This window comes from Erpetoichthys calabaricus, chromosome 9, assembly GCF_900747795.2.
Source record: "Erpetoichthys calabaricus chromosome 9, fErpCal1.3, whole genome shotgun sequence".
In the NCBI taxonomy this organism is placed as follows: Eukaryota; Metazoa; Chordata; class Cladistia; order Polypteriformes; family Polypteridae; genus Erpetoichthys; species Erpetoichthys calabaricus.
In genome coordinates this window covers 43,069,325-43,086,009 of record NC_041402.2, presented here as the reverse complement: position 1 = coordinate 43,086,009, position 16,685 = coordinate 43,069,325, and the positions used below count along the sequence as shown (strand labels likewise).

The window sequence follows — 16,685 nt, the reverse complement described above, 5'->3', positions numbered from 1 at the left end:
TTATTCTTTAAATGTTAGTCATTTTTGTTGTAGTTCTTCATTTATGTTACACTCTTGTTTTTTTTCATAGCCGTGAAGAGAAAACAAAGCATGATAAGTTTGTTCAGTGTTTTTAAATATAGTTAATATGAAAAAGTTGCAATTTCATTTTTTTATTTAATTTATTGCACAAGTTAAATATTCATGTGCCATTGCACATAGCTGGTCTTCTTTCAAAATGGCTGAATCTCATAAAATTGGTGTTTTCATTCAAAAATGACATGTACAGTATAAACTATTATACAACTAGGGGGCTTCACCCCCTGCTCGCTTTGCTCGCCAACCCCTTCACACACCCCCCCCCCCCCCCCCCCAGCGCTACACGCCGTTGTGAAGGATGTGAAAGTGTCTCTCTTCAAAAGATCTCTCTTCCAAAGATCACGTCTCATCATAGGAAAAAAGTCTTGTATTGTCGCAAGATTTTTTTTTTTATAATAGAGAGATGTGTGTGTAATTGCAATACACAGATCATTACACAGCAACTGTCTTGATTTGAAAAATGGATATAGTTGATTTGTTTTTAAGCTTATCCTCCATACCCCATAGCCTACAGTGTAAAGCACCTGTGCAGGCAAGATATCTTTTTAAATTTATAGAAAGTGCTTTACTTTAGAACACAATTTCATGTGGCAAATGCATATATTCCATGTTTGTGAAGCTATAAGTTTGACTTATCCTTTAACACCTGTGTTATGTATAATTATTTTTAAGTATCTGCAGTGGAGGTCAGTATTAAACTAAAGGCATTTGAAGCAGTGCCACCAAAAGACTTAACAGAACACCAAATGCCTGAGTTCTTGTTTTAAGCAAATGTATTATAACATTTCCAGAAAGAATAGACACATGATTTACATTGATTTTTGTAACTGTTCATTTTTCAAGGGGCCATGTGTATTTAACAAAGCAGATGGAGCTATAGATTGACAAGGACGTGATGCCTAATGAATAGATAAGATGCAGGTAAGTTTCTGCTTTATACTGGTTATCAGAAGTAGTCCATAAAGAGCTAATGTTTAATTAATTACTTTAACCACATTATAATCAAAGCAAAAAACCTTTTCCATATATAACTGTTTGAACTAGAATAAAAGTTTGTGTTTCTGTAGTAATGCCTGGTGTTGACTAGTAACAGTATGCATTATGTCTGATTGTTCTCCAAGTCTCCTTGTGTTTACTGGTGGCAGAAGCATGGGTTGTGTTCAGAGGGATGGCTAAGGTGGCTCAGTCACCTGTTTTGGATCCATACAAGGACATGTGTATGGGAAGCCATTTTAACACTTAATATTTTGTGTTAATTTCAAGTTTGATGTCTTCAATTACATTTTGACTAGTCAAAGTGTAGAGTAAAAATATTGTTATTTCTGTTTTAAATAGTTCCTATGGAGCTTTTGATAAGAAATGTGAAATTAGTTTTATACCAGGTAATTTGACAAATAAAGATACTTTAAATGTATATGAATTAAAGATGTCTTTTTCATCTCTTCCATTTGTCAGCGACAGACACTCCATTCTGAGACATGACTAGTTGCAAGATTCAGCAGCAGAAATTATGGAAAAAGTTTAAAGAGGCGAGCAAAATGTAGAATTCTCCTGGAAAGATTAAAAAGTGTTTTGTTTTTTTTTCCCAATTTTGAAAGATATTAAAAACATAAATTATCCTTCATATCTACAGGGATAATATTGGACTTTAGTGCCTTATAATATGGTTGCAGGAAAACTAAATTAAATGAGAGAAATTCCAGCTCCTATACAGTGTATTCAACAAATTTATACGATAAGGAATTAACCTCTCATAAGCTCATAATGGCAGGAGATTTAATTTTGTATTAAATGCTATTTTCAGCTGCTCTTGCATGCAATATCAATTTATTCCAAACATTATTAACCCCTTCAATGTTTAAGACATTGAAGGTACTTCATACTTAGACATTTAGAGACTGCTATATTGAGAGATTTGTATTTTTTGAACAATTACAAAATTCCAGTAGCACATTACTTTTACTTGTTTACAAGTTAAAAAATTGTTAAAAGTAAAATCCTGTCCAGCTGCCCTAATCTTTCTTAATTTTTCCATGATTGGAACTCTAAAATTGAAACTTTGCTGTCTAATGATAATGAAGGTATGGTTGGTCAGCATTTCACAGACTTTACAACATTATTTCAAAGAAAGCACCTGTAGATGAACTAGGAAAATGTTGGTGAAGAAAATTGTAATTAGAATCTCACACACTACATAGAAGTCAGCCATCAACAATATACACATTCAATATATGCATCCAAGGTGTAATTCATTTGAAAATTATGCATTGCCTGCATCTATCTTGAATAAGCTTATCAATAATACTGAATATGCAGGACAAGATTTGATTGGGAACAATGTGGTTAAGCACCTACCTCAATAGAATATACGTTATTGGAACGCCCTATTGAAAAAACTTTTTTTTTTTTTTTGCTTATTTAACAAATAGTTTTGGACTACTTCAGATCCTTTGACAGTATTAGTTGAAGTAACACCTGATGGAAAAATTCAAGAAAAATCTATTGTGATATCTTACTGTTAGCTCATCGTCATTTTATTATTTTGGAAGAATCCTATTACACCCTCCATAACTCACTGGAGACAATGACATCTTTCTCTCGGAGGAGCAGCCTTTTTTGAATTTTATATGAATTTATTAATATATTAGGATGCATAAAAGGGCCTTTGTTAAGATTTTAATATTTCACCACATAGGAGGAACTAACTTATATTGTTTTTTTGGTTAGGGGAAAAGTGCCAACGTTGATTTAATTTGCTTTAATATCAGCCATAAGTTTATAGTATTAGCACTGATTGATTTATAGTTTGTTCTATGTATAATTCATTGATTGATTCATATGATTAATAAAATATTTTTATTATTTTTAATATATCTTAAATGTTATTTTAAATATCTAGTCAAAATATTATTTTTTTAGAATTAGATATTCATATTAAAAGCTGGCTGCACATTAGTGTGCTTCTCTGTTTTGAACCATTGGCCCAGGAGTTTGGCATAATCACCATACTTGTATCCCCCGATGTTCTTCCTTTCTTAATCCTGCCTCTGAGCCATTTCTAAAATTGTCAATTAACCTGATGACCCCACCAAGTTAAGATTTGCCGCCCATCCAGAATACATATTGAAATTCCGCACTCGCTCACCATTAACTGTATACTGTTAAATAGATGGTGTGCAGCACCACAATGCAATCTTCAGTATTATCAGGTTTAGTGGTAATATAAATAATGAACTCAATTTGTAGAGATACACATTTAGCAAAGTCATATGTCAGTGTTGTTCTGACTGATTAGAAATGCATTTCATATATCTGTCTAAGCTCAATCAAGGATAATTCTTGTTTCAAATAGATAGATAGATAGATACTTAACTAATCCCAAGGGTAAATTCACATACTCCAGCAGCAGCATACTGATACAAAAAAAACCCACTATTATTATTACTTTGAATAATGTTAACGTTTACCCCCCCGGGTGGAATTGAAGAGTCACATAGTTTGGGTGGGGAACGATCTCCTCAGTCTGTCAGTGGAGCAGGACAGTGACAGCAGTTTGTCGCTGAAGCTGCTCCTCTGTCTGGAGATGACACTGTTTAGTGGATGCAGTGGATTCTCCATAATTGATAGGAGCCTGCTGAGCGCCCGTCGCTCTTCCACGGATGTCAAGCTGTCCAGCTCCATGCCAACAATAGTGCCTACCTTCCTTACCAGTTTGTCCAGGCGTGAGGCGTCCTTCTTCTTTATGCTGCCTCCCCAGCACACCACCGCGTAGAAGAGGGCACTCGCTACAACCGTCTGATAGAACATCTGCAGCATCTTATTGCAGATGTTGAAGGACGCCAGTCTTCTAAGGAAGTGTAGTATATATATATATATATATATATATATATATATATATATATATATATATATATGGTACATATGCACCATGGTTGAATGTTGAAAAAGAAATCATCCTGTTATCATTTAGAAACTGAATGACTTTTAGAAAAGGTATGGGAATCTCTCATGAAGGCTGATCATAAAAGTAAAAAAAGACAACCTGCACATTTTTGTATAGAACTGCACAATCAAACAAAATCTAGATTTTATATAGTGTCTTTCTATAGAACTTTACAAGTACCACCATATTATCAGGACAGGCAGGTCAAGTAACTTTATCAGGGTCACACAGTTGATCAGAGGCAGGAGCTGAATCAGCGACCTTCTCGTTTAGAATTAATATCCTTATTTACTACATCACAGTGTGGCTTCTTTTAGCCTTCCTGCAGAAGGGTAGCAGCAGCGGTCTGAGAGCTAAAATTGTTTTACTCTGGTGTCACAAACTAAAATGTTTTTTTCAAAATTTGCAAAGGTTTGGGGAGTATATTATGAGTCAGTTTTTACTTTTAAACAGTTAAGTCTACAAAACAGTTCATGAAAATTTAAACTAGCAACAATGCTGTTTAGAACTGCCAACATCTCAAACAAGCAATACAGTTGTAAGAGAAACTCTTAATAAACAGCAAATGAATGTCCGTGACTGGCAGTGTGTTTACAGGTCATTGAAATTGCTTCCACAGAGTCCAGTTTCTAAGTCATGTGACATTCCTCTATTGCAGTCATCCACATTATCCCCTGTAGTTTTTCTCCTTTTTTTGTGCACTCTTATTTTTGTGTCATTGGACAAGAAAGTTAGGGATTTTATTACACATTTTCTCACCTTAGCTGTCTTTCCCCTTTTCTGCTTCCATCTCACTTACCCAGATTTTATTACACATTTTTCTCGCCTTAGCTGTCTTTCCCCTTTTCTGCTTCCAGCTCACTTACCCAGAATCTCTTACTGCTTCCGTGCTCCTCATCAGCCTTGTAGTATTATTAGACCTTCTTTAAGAGAAAATTATCTTTGTAGACTGATAACTGGATACTTCCACCAACTGTTGAGATTTGAGAAAATGCAATGCAAATTTCCCTTAAACTAATATTTCACAGCAATATTTTTTATTTTATTTATGGCATTAATATTAAATGCCTATAAACTGAATATATAGCAAAATATATGATCTTAATATGACATGGTCTAGGTACAGCATAATCATTGCAACAGTATGCTGCCAAGTTAGTCACCTTTGTACTAAAGCTTTGTTATTGCAGGAGACCATAATGAAGTTAACAATTATCCACCTTTTGTATGGTCAAACACTGGAATACCATCTCATAAGTAATTTCTGAACCAATAAACTATTTTACATGATAAAATGATGGATGTTACAAATGTTCCATTATAATTTTTTAACCATAATAACATAGAAATCCAGAAGATTTTGTTTTTTCCCCACAGATTATTCTTGCATCAAGTGATGCCTTTGTTTTGTGCTGCACAGGTTACAGTCACAACATATAAGCTGAAAAGAAAAATGTTGGCATGTCAGTAATTTTACAAAAGACAACTTAAGAACCTTAATGCATTCATTCCTCAAACTACATCAGCTTACTATAAGATTTAATACATTTTACTACTAATTCCTAGATTAAAGTTTAAGAAACAACTTTTTTCCCCCTGCTATTTGCTCCTGTTATCTAACAAGCTTGAACATAGTGTATAATGTAGCATTAAAAAAAACTTTATATACAATTAAATGTTAACTCATTCTCGCTAAGAGATGCACTGATTCTTTGGTGTACACAGATCGTAACCACTGAGAGCAAAGGCCCATATACACATTTTTGTACCTGTGAATATGAACGGGATAGATGGATATAAAGGTATGTGTGGGGTATATTTTTATTGTGCCTTCTGCCGTGGCTACTGTTTCTGCATACTCATGTTTATCTCTGCATTGAAGTTAGAGCACAGCACTATGTATTGCAGTAAAAGCCTTATGTGGAGACTGTTTTACAGCTGTAGAATAATACCTCTTCATTTCTGATAGAAACATTTGTGCTACTGCTATTAATTTTCCAATTTTCTTATAAATTTTTTTTTAAAGTAAGCTTTGTAGATTGTTGAATTTCAATTGAAAATCTTAGATTGGCAGTTGCTTAGTTACACTTTAAGTATTTGTTTTTGGTCTCATTGAAACGAGCTATTTCAGCTTTATATACCTTTACAGGTTTATAGGGTCATTATTGTCAGTTTATCTCTAGTACCTTCAAAGAAATAAGCTCCAAAATCGAATATGTCGTTGATAATTTCAGGCAAGATTTAAAATTGTGCAGTGGCAAGAATGAACTAGCACTCAGGATAGTAAGTTTAAGAGGAAGAAACAATAAATTTCTTTTTTTATTAATAAAACACAACATTGTTGACTCAGTGTAGTTTTTTTTTTTTCTGAAAAATTAATATTTATTGTCAGGAACTGCAGTATTAGAGTTTCTTAAAAGAACACAAAACAGCAATGATCTTACTTTTTCAGGCGCAGTACTCATCACCTGGATCTGGGACCTTTTCTGGAAGTGTCTTGTTGTTCATTCGTTCAAAGTCGAATGTGGTGAATCTTTCTGCCCTATATAATAACCCAGATAAGAAAGACAAGGTGTTCAAAACTCTTAAGATAGCACTTGTAGGTATGTCTAAAATATTAAGATTGTTTTCTGTTAGTTTTAAAGGCTTTGCCATTTATAATAGTGTACTCGATTTAGATCATTTTATGATTATATAATGTAAGAAAAAGAAAATTCTGTAGTATTTGTGTGTGATGGCTATATCTAGTGGACAATTATTATTGCTGTTATTACTTATAATTATAATTATAAATTACAGTACATTTTGTGGAGAGTCATTTGCTTATATATCATGAATTGTGTGTGGAATTGAAAAATTTAAACTCATTTATGATTGTTTTACTTTATTATTTCTTAGTTATTTTACCTACTTACTATTTGAAGTTTAACTAATACTAATCATGGTAATCTTAAAAATATGCATCTCTTTTGGATAGTTATTGTATATGTTAAATTGAATTCTATTGTATAGGTTTTATTATGTTCAGAGTTGAGATATTAACAAATTTTAAATTCTTTTTTGTGCTAAAAGATGCAGCTGGTGGCATTGATGGTTTTGAGATATTGAAAATCATTGCAGATGACTTAGAAATAATACTTCATATCAAGTTCATAAAGGAAAATAGCTGCAGGAAGTTTCTAGACAGCTACAGAAGTAAAGGTCTCCAGCAGTCACTGATTCAACATACGAAAGTTCTTGTGCCTTCTGAAGATCCACGATTTGAGACTCAGTTGAAAACATACAGTAAAATCCTGGATGACTTCATTGCAGAGCAGGACAAATGTGTACATAACATCATGGAGGCACAGGTAAGAAAAACATGTCTAGTTTTCGTCTAACCAAAAATATAAATAAGTGTCTCCTCTATGAAATTTTTATTAGTTGGTGGCAATGGTTGCTAACTAGTGGCATGGAAATCTCATCTTAGAGAGATGCCACCATTAAATAATTAAATAAATGTGGCAATAATTTATTAAATAATGCAAAAAAAATCCTTTTACAACAAATTGCATACAAATTTCAAACTGAATTGCAGTAAAAGTATACCCACAAAGAAGGCATAAATAAAACACTGCATTAAAAGCATACATACAAATACCAAAGACAACTCAGCCTTAGTATACCCAATCAGTGACTCAGCTTTGTAATTGTTTTATAAACTGGAAGTGTTGTACTTGGACAAATTGTTGATCAGTGTTGATTATTTGAAAAGATTGATCCATCCTTTTTTATTTCAGCCAAATAGATTGAAAGATGATGAGATTGAAGAGTTGGAAACCAGACTAAAGAAAGCTACATTGAATAGCAGGGAACCTCCACGTCCAGCGGGGACACCTTGCTCTACTTTCTTGTTTCAGGACAAACACTTTGGTAAGACTGGAATAGGTACTTTGCAGTTACTGGGGTGATCTGAGGTAATTAGCCATTGTACTGTTGTTACAAAGCATTTACAAAGCACTGAATTAAGGGTCTGAATACTTATATGTATGAGAAATTTCAACTTCTGATTTTTAATAAATTTGCAGAACTTCCTTATAGCCTTCAGCTTCCCCATAACCCTGCTCTGGATAAACGGGTTTATACAATGGATGGATATATAAAGACATTCCCAAAACTTCAGGATCACAGTTCATCTGGTACCTCAGATTTTTTTTTAACAGTTCACATTAATCAGTTCTGCAGGAAAACAGTTGTAAACAGTAATATTTAAAAAAATAAAATGAGATGACTACATGTAGACTGATAACTACTTCTTAAGACTGTGCAGCTAACTGAACTTCTGAGGTAGTTACTGCATAGAACTTCTGGAATGAGGAAAAGAAGTTTCAAATGTATGAGGCATACATCTATATTGTATTGTATTGGGTTTCTATACGTTAGTGCAGTATTAAAGATAAAAACAAATGATGTTAGATTCTCCTTTATACTAATATATTTTGCCTTTGATTCACATATAATCAATGGGAGAAGTACATTTGCTATGAATGACTGGTTCAGTGATCATATAATGAAGGAGAAAGCATGAAGTTGCAAGATCAAAACTTAACACAGGGAGCCCTTAGTGTCATGACATAATATTGTAAAAGCTTTGAAAGTAATGCATTGCATGCATCTCCAATTCTTTGAAGTAGCCCGACATTAAGAACATTAGGTTTCACTTGTGGATGTTTTTGAACAAAAAAGTTTTAGTTTCATATTCTTTCTTAACTTGTTTGTGTGAAAGCATTTGAGGTAAATATGAATTCATGTGTTTGAGTACTTGACAATGCAAAAGTAATTAGTCTTACCTGTTTTTCCATTCAGATTCACTTACAAATTATTTTGTGGGTTGCTACTGAACTTGTGATCCCTTGTTCTATCTTGTCACAATCTGGTGTCCTTCATGGCAGACATTAAAACTAGAATCTCTGAAGCCTACGAAAAAAGTTGTAATCCCAGGCCACCTTAAATTCCGTCGCACCTCCTTATCAGCGTCTGTGTTTTGCAAATGTGTCGATTGGCACTGGCAGCGAGCAGCCTGCTAACCTATCCCCCACCGATGCAGCTGAAGTGAGACGCAAAATTCTTCTAGCTCAAGTCTGTTTATCTGGTTGTGAGGTGTCTGGAATTGTACTGGGTAAATAATATCTCATTATTTGGAACACATGCATTTCATGTGTGTTTCGTGTGTACAACGATCTATGTGAATGTAGGATGACAAGAAATGCGAAGCAGGAAATGTTGAACACATAACTAAAACGGAAAGCTTTTTCATCTTATAGTACTAATGACATGAAGTGTTAATGTGTGAAAACTAGAGTCCAAATATCACATAAACACTTTCACAAAAGGTACAAGTAAAACAAAACAAGTGCGCTTTTTTGGCTTTGCACATGTACTTTCAATCAGACACAGGAAGCTCTGTAGTCTACTTGTGACTTTATGCTTTAGGAAGATAAGTAACTAAATCAAGGTAAACAACATTCATCCATCCATCCATTTTCCAACCCGCTGAATCTGAACACAGGGTCACGGGGGTCTGCTGGAGCCAATCCCAGCCAACACAGGGCACAAGGCAGGAAACAATCCTGGGCAGGGTGCCAACCCACTGCAGGACACACACAAACACACCCACACACCAAGCACACACTAGGGCCAATTTAGAATCGCCAATCCACCTAACCTGCATGTCTTTGGACTGTGGGAGGAAACTGGAGCGCCCGGAGGAAACCCACGCAGACACGGGGAGAACATGCAAACTCCACGCAGGGAGGACCCGGGAATCGAACCCAGGTCCCCAGATCTCCCAACTGCGAGGCAGCAGCGCTACCCACTGCGCCACCGTGCCGCCCTAAACAACATTCAATGTGGCTTTTATATAAGTAACATATAAATGTTTTTTCTAATATAAAGACAATCAAAAAACATAATCGCAAACAGATCCTTACACAATACCTTGGCGAGCTCTGTAGGCCCTGCTATTTCATTGAAGGACATGTGTGTGTGTCAGATTCACTGGCAGAATGACGCCCGACCTCTAGCTGCTTCCAAACGGTGCCATCTTCCGCCTTTACGCCTGGTGCATCTGCGTTGTTCTTATATGTGAGTGGACGTCTCTTGAGGGGAGGGCTTCTGTTCTCTTTCTCTGATGGAGAACCTCATCCTGTTCTGAGTTCACCTCTGTATAGCATGTCTTTATTTGAAAACTAACAGTGTCAGATCGGGGGGAGCGTGAATGTGACTGAGAGAATAAAACTGAATAATCTCTATTATAAAAAGAAATCCTGTCCCCTGTCCTGATAGTCTACGATACGTGATCCTCTTGGAAGATAATTTAAAGACCCGCGAGACGAAAGAGACCTGCCATGGTGCGTCTCGCGGGAACATAGAACGAGAGTCTTGCAAGACACACCCTACTTATAAACAAGATAAAAAAAAAACAAATCAGTAGTGTAAAGGCAGTCATGCAGCACACACAGCTCCAGGGCTCTCAGTGCATATAAAGTGTATAAGGTCAATACGGTAGAAATGATACATTGACGATTAAACAAAGAAGAAAGAAAAGCGCGGAGAAAAGACACCCAAAAGCGATGGAGAGAAAAAAATGGGTACAAAAAAAAGTAAAACGTCATAAACATGTTAAAAAACAAGGGGGCAAAAAACACACAGATCAGGTGAGAGATAATGAAAACAGTGGAATTCAAAAGACGCAAAAAAAACGCAGGCGCAAAACACATGCAGAGCAAGATACAGAATATGAAAACAGAAAAAAAATAAAGTGTCAAAACAAAGAAACTAAAGATCGCATTAGCGCAAACGGCCAAAGTTATTTATTACAATGACATGCAATCCACAATGGCCAGAAATCCGGAGATTCTTGAAAAAAATGCCACCAGCTACATCAGCACAAGATATTCCAACATTCGTAAGTAGATTGTTTTATCAGAAAGTATTAATTTTATTGAAAGAACTCGAAACAGTATTCGGGCAAATCCGAGCATACACTTACACGATCGAATTTCAAAAACGGGGTTTACCTCACATGCATTTATTGGTTACTTTACAAAAAAATTTATTAACTGCTGATGATGTCGACCATTTTGTCTGTGCTGAAATTCCAAACAGAGAAAGCTATCCTGAATTATGGTACAAAGTCATTAAACACATGTCTCACGGGCCTCATTTAAAAGATTCAGCATGTTGGGACTCGAAAGAAAAAAAGTGTTTAAAAAAATTTCCAAAAGCTTTTATTCAAACAACAGATATGACTATGTCTGGCTTTCCAGACTATCGGCGAAGAGATAATCGTCACGAAAAACACACTTATCACGGAAAGAAAGATGAAAAAATTGTGAGGATCGATAATTCAACGATTGTACCATTTAACCCGTATTTACTAAAAAGATTCGACTGTCATATTAATGTCGAATATTGTGCATCAGTGATGAGTATTAAGTACATCTACAAGTACATTCATAAAGCACACGATAGAGTACGCGAAACTTTATCGAAAGAACAAGCACAGGACGAAGTTCAAGCATATTTAGATACTCGATACGTTAGTGCAGTGAAAAGCGGATGGCATTTAATGGAATTACCAATGAACGGACGAAGTCATTCTGTCTACCCGCGAGACCAAAGACACGCCCTACTTACAATGTATCAAATAGGACAATAGGCAGCAAAATATTCAGTCTTGTGAAGGATTTGAGCACACACAGATCCAGGGCTCTCAGCGCATATAAAGCATATAAGGACAGTACGTTATAAATTAAATGTCGACATCTAAGCGAGGAAGAAAGCAGCACGAAGAAAAGAGACTCAATGCATTGGACAGAAAAAAGAGCAAAAAAGAATAATCGAGGTGCAAATTCAGAAAATAAGGAAAGTAATTATCAGCCTGGAACAAGTGGAATTGAAAAAGCATGTCCAATCCAGATCAGAATTAAAAGACAGTGAGTAAAAGAAAGTAGAACTTCATAAAGACGTTTACAAACGTTGACACTAAACACATGCAGAGCAGGTTAGAGACTATGAAACCAGTGAAATTAGAAAGGCACAAAAAAAACAAAAAAAAAAACTGTGCTATACACACGTGGAGAAAGTTAAAGGATATGAAAGTAGGAAAATTAGAAAATATAAAAAAAGAAAGTAAAGATTGCAGTAGCGCAAACAAACAAACTGCCTCATTTAACTATGCACCAGTCTAACGTTGGCTTTGCACAATAATTACTACTCTATTGCACCTTAACACTTAATTTTACTTTATTCACATAATTGTACTTATTTATTAGCTATGCTGTTACCTTTCAATCTGACTTTTTGTTAATCTAACTGATATTCTTCTAACTTTGCACAGTTTTTGATAAACGGATCAGGATGCATGTTGTCCTGTATAACTATGCATGTGACAAATAAAGAATGTTGAGAATTTCAAAAACGGAGTTTACCGCAAATACATTTATTGGTTACTTTGTTCATGTATATATATTTATCTATCTGCTTATTTAAAAAGCTACATTTACCCCAGGAGTCAAAAACGTTCTGTCTATCCCTTGTACAAAAACCTAGACAAAAGCTGGGGTATCACCTTGGTAACCCCATGTACTTTTGGAACTGTGAGAGGAAAATAGTACAACTTTACAGACAGGAGTCCAATGCAGAACTCTACTTACATTTTTACTTTGTAAAAAAAAAATTAACTGCTGTAGATCGTTTTGTCTGTGCTGAAATTCCAAACAGAGAAACCTATCCTGACCTCATTAAAAAGATTCAGCATATTGGGACTCGCAAGATTACAGATATTGTTTTTACAGAAGTTCTGAAATAAAAGTGAAACTAATGAAATAGCAACAATTTTAAGAAAAAAAAATCTTAAAAGTGTGTATCCGGAAAACCAAACACGGGGGTTGGCGAGCGAAGCGAGCAGGGGGTGAAGCCCCCTAGTAATAATAAAAAAAAAGCTAACCTTTACAAGTACCATACATTTACACCGGCTGTTACAAACTCAAATCAAAAGTATGTTTTTATTCTATAATAGTAACAATAAGAGCAGTTCACTACTCAAAATGGTAAATGCAGGAAAGAGCAGGAATCAAACCTGCAGCATCCTGATTATGAGACAGCAGTTCTTACCTCTGCACTGGCCAACTGAATGTGTCAGCATCGTCCCCTAACCCAATTTGTTTTTCTTCGGTTATAGCCTTGAATAAAAACGCACTTGTTTTGTGAAAGTGTTTATTTGATATTTGTACTTCAGTCTTCACACATTATACCCTTCATGTGAACATTTTGTCATTAGTACTATAACACGCAAAAAATTTCTGTTTTAGTAATGTGTTCAACATTTCTTGCCTCGCATTTCCTGTCATTGTACATTTACCCAGATCATTGTTGACACAGAGCACACATGAAATACATGTGTTCCAAATAACGATATATTATTTACCGTGTTCCAAATAACGATATATTATTTACCCTATGCAACTCCAGTCACCTCACACCAAGATAAACAGACTTGAGCTGGGAGAATTTTTGGTCCGACTTCAGTTGCGTCGGTGGGGGATGGGATAGCAGGCTGCTTGTGCTGATCGACACATTTAAAAACAAAAGACGCTGATGGAGCGTTGTGAAGGAATTTAAGATGCCCCGGGAATCCGACTTTTTTTGTAGACTTCAGGGATTCTAGTGTTAAACACACCCACTAATGCTCAAGACATTTCTAAACTCTAGCATGTTTCTTACTGTACATGTCTTTCAATAATAATCCAATGACTGTTATTGAAATAATTTTGTTACCACTAGGAACAGAATTTATTCATGATGTATTTGTCAATGGATAGAACTGTGAACATGCAAAAATCATCTAGTGTGTTTCTTTAGGATCTTCCACTAAGATCGAATAATATGAGAAGAAAGGAGTCTCTTCTTGTCTTTAAAGTTATGAACCATCAAAAAGCTTTTGTTTTTAATGAAAAATCATGGCTATTTCATGTTGAACAGAATAAAGGTGTTGAGGCAAGAAAAACACATAGAAAATGAGAATTCCAAAAGTTAAAACAGCTAATTTACTTTTTTTTACAGATGACAGAAAACTAACTGGGGAAGATCAACAAACATTTGCTAAAAAAATTGGTAAAAGCTGGAAGAAAGTTGGTCGCTGCTTACAGAAGACCTGCCGTGCTCTGCAGGATCCAGCCATTGATAACCTTGCATATGAATATGACAGGGAAGGCCTGTATGAACAAGCTTACCAGATGCTGGGGAAATTTATGCAGGCAGAAGGGAAGAAAGCTACTTTGAGCAGATTAATATCAGCTTTGGAAGAGACTGAACTGGCAGGTGTGGCAGAACTAATCCTTGGCATCCATCATTAAAATGGAGTAACACAGTTCATATTGATATCAATAAGAAGTTGTTTATAATCAATGCTGTTTTGTGAAGTTATTTTAAAAAATAAAATTGAGTGTTCTTTTTTTATATAAGAGAAAAAAGAAAAATACTTGGATATATGTAAGGTTGTTTACAAAACAGACTGTTCAGGATGTCTGGGAAATTGTCATTAGTTAATTAGCAAAAATGCTGTAAAGTAATACTCTTTATGCACTTATCAGGTTTATAAATGAAAACAGCAAAACTTTTTGCCATGTTATTTCTATAGTAATCATGGTGTCACTTCTGATTAATGTTTCTCTTTGCATTTCAATTGTTTATGTTGTCATGGATTATAAAAACCTGCTTGGGCAATTTAACAAATGATGTACAGTACTGTTGATATTATGTTGCCCTGATGACCTGGTATTTGATTTTAGTGCTATACTTACTGAACGTGTAATCATGTAAACTTCATTTGTTAATTTTGTATTGCTGTTATATTAGGCAGAGTGAGTCTACTGTTATACTGACTGAACATGCAGACCGGTAAACTTGACTTGTTCAGTGTTTTTATTATTTGCTCTACGTATCATACTGAGGCAACATGGAAGGGTCCATTCTAGAAATATGGGAGCCGCAACCTACCTCTGGAGTCTTTGGCGGTCTTCTCCCTCCATATGCAGAAGGAAACACATGGTTACAGTATGTTCACACGACAATCTTTACAGAATTATCTGTTCCTAGTAATTTAATATATGTATTTTTATGGGAGAGTTTGGTCAGATAAAATGATATTTGTTAAGTTTGTAGTGGGGTCATAGTGTCTCTGTTGACTTTTTCATTCTAATCTAAAGAGTATGAATATTTTTTCGGAAAACAAAATATCAAGCAGTACCCAAGTTAGTCGAGGTATTCTGTGTCCTAGAGGTTTTCACCAATTTTCCCAAGAATACATTTATTAGCAGCTTTTTTTTTCTTACTACTGTTGTTCTACGAAAGTGATATTATATTTTAAAGGTAATAATGTATTTTTGCCATGTTGAATTGTATTGAGGGTGCTACTGTATGTGCTGTGACAAATGCAGGTGTTTTTTTTTAATAAAACTTAAATTTTTTTTTCAGTATGGTTTATTAGTACCAAAAATACTATTAGACTGACAGTTTTTTTTGCCATAACTAGTTTACTTTGAAAATGTTTTTGGGAACATTGTTTTATGTGGTAATAAAAAAGTCTGCAACATCTGTGCACAATTATGGACTGAAACCATCAGTTTTTCAGGAGGTTGTTTGGGGGGGGGGGGGGGGGGGGATTTTTCCTGCAATGCAGAATAATGTGCAGGGTGCTCATCAGAGAATAGAATCCTTTCAGAACTTTATAGTTTAGTAAATGCTAAACACAACACCATAAACATTGCATAAATGGTCACAGAACCGTAAACTCGAGCAATTGAGTTATTTTTGTCATCCTGTTTTAGCCTGTAATATAGTGGAAATTGCTCAGAAATTCATGGAGGGGAATGTGATAGGCAATGATATATGAGGGTACATTAAATTTAAAAGTAAAGGCAACTTGAAAATTTTGCAGTAACCTTAATGGATAGAAGCTGACGCAGTACATGTTGGCAATGACTTGTAGGTAGTTCGAACACGCACAGTGCTGGGCTCTGCTCTTAGTTTAGATGAAGCCAAGGTCAAATGAACATGGATGCTCCGCTGCAAGATTACACCATTGTTGAACAACATGCCCTTGTGAGATTTCTTTGAGCAAAGGGAGTGAAACCTGCTGACATACTCAATGGGTTTCTGTAGGCACACAGATTTGTTGCCCTACATAAGTAGCTGAATTTCCATTTCAGTTCCTGCCTTTTGATCAGTCTTTATCACAGTTTCTTTTCTGAGTAATAGCATGGCTGTTTCAATTATGTCTGTAATGTTATTCATAAAAAAAATCAACACATTTATGTATTTCAGGTTTGAAAAGAACCAAACTGACAACAGTCATTCTGCTGACCTTGTTGGTTCACTTGTTTGGAGTGAGGATCCTATATCATTACATTTTTGCTTGTCATCTTCATTTCAGCATCACTGTACTTGAATAAAAGAAAAAAATTTTTAATTTGTTTCCAGAATGATGTCTGAAGAGCTTTTTTAGACTTGGTAAAGTATGTGTGAAAATCAGGACTAAGGGAGCTTTATGTAAGCCTGACACCCAGTGGGGACATGAAGAAAAGATTCACAGAGATGGTTAAACATAATAAAGTTGTTATAA

The 16,685-nt window shown here is 35.2% G+C and overlaps 1 protein-coding gene across 1 annotated transcript in view; it reads left to right on the top strand.

Annotated features, from left to right (window-relative positions):
* Positions 1–16,352, top strand: part of tradd (tnfrsf1a-associated via death domain) — a 44,915-nt gene extending 28,563 nt beyond the window's left edge. The window contains exons 2-6 of the mRNA XM_028809391.2: positions 922–999; positions 6,474–6,624; positions 7,094–7,371; positions 7,801–7,933; positions 14,126–16,352. Coding sequence (XP_028665224.1) covers positions 994–999; positions 6,474–6,624; positions 7,094–7,371; positions 7,801–7,933; positions 14,126–14,418 — 861 coding nt within the window. The 5' untranslated portion in view covers positions 922–993 and the 3' untranslated portion in view covers positions 14,419–16,352. The remainder of the gene's footprint in view (positions 1–921; positions 1,000–6,473; positions 6,625–7,093; positions 7,372–7,800; positions 7,934–14,125) is intronic.
* Positions 16,353–16,685: the final 333 nt, after the last annotated feature.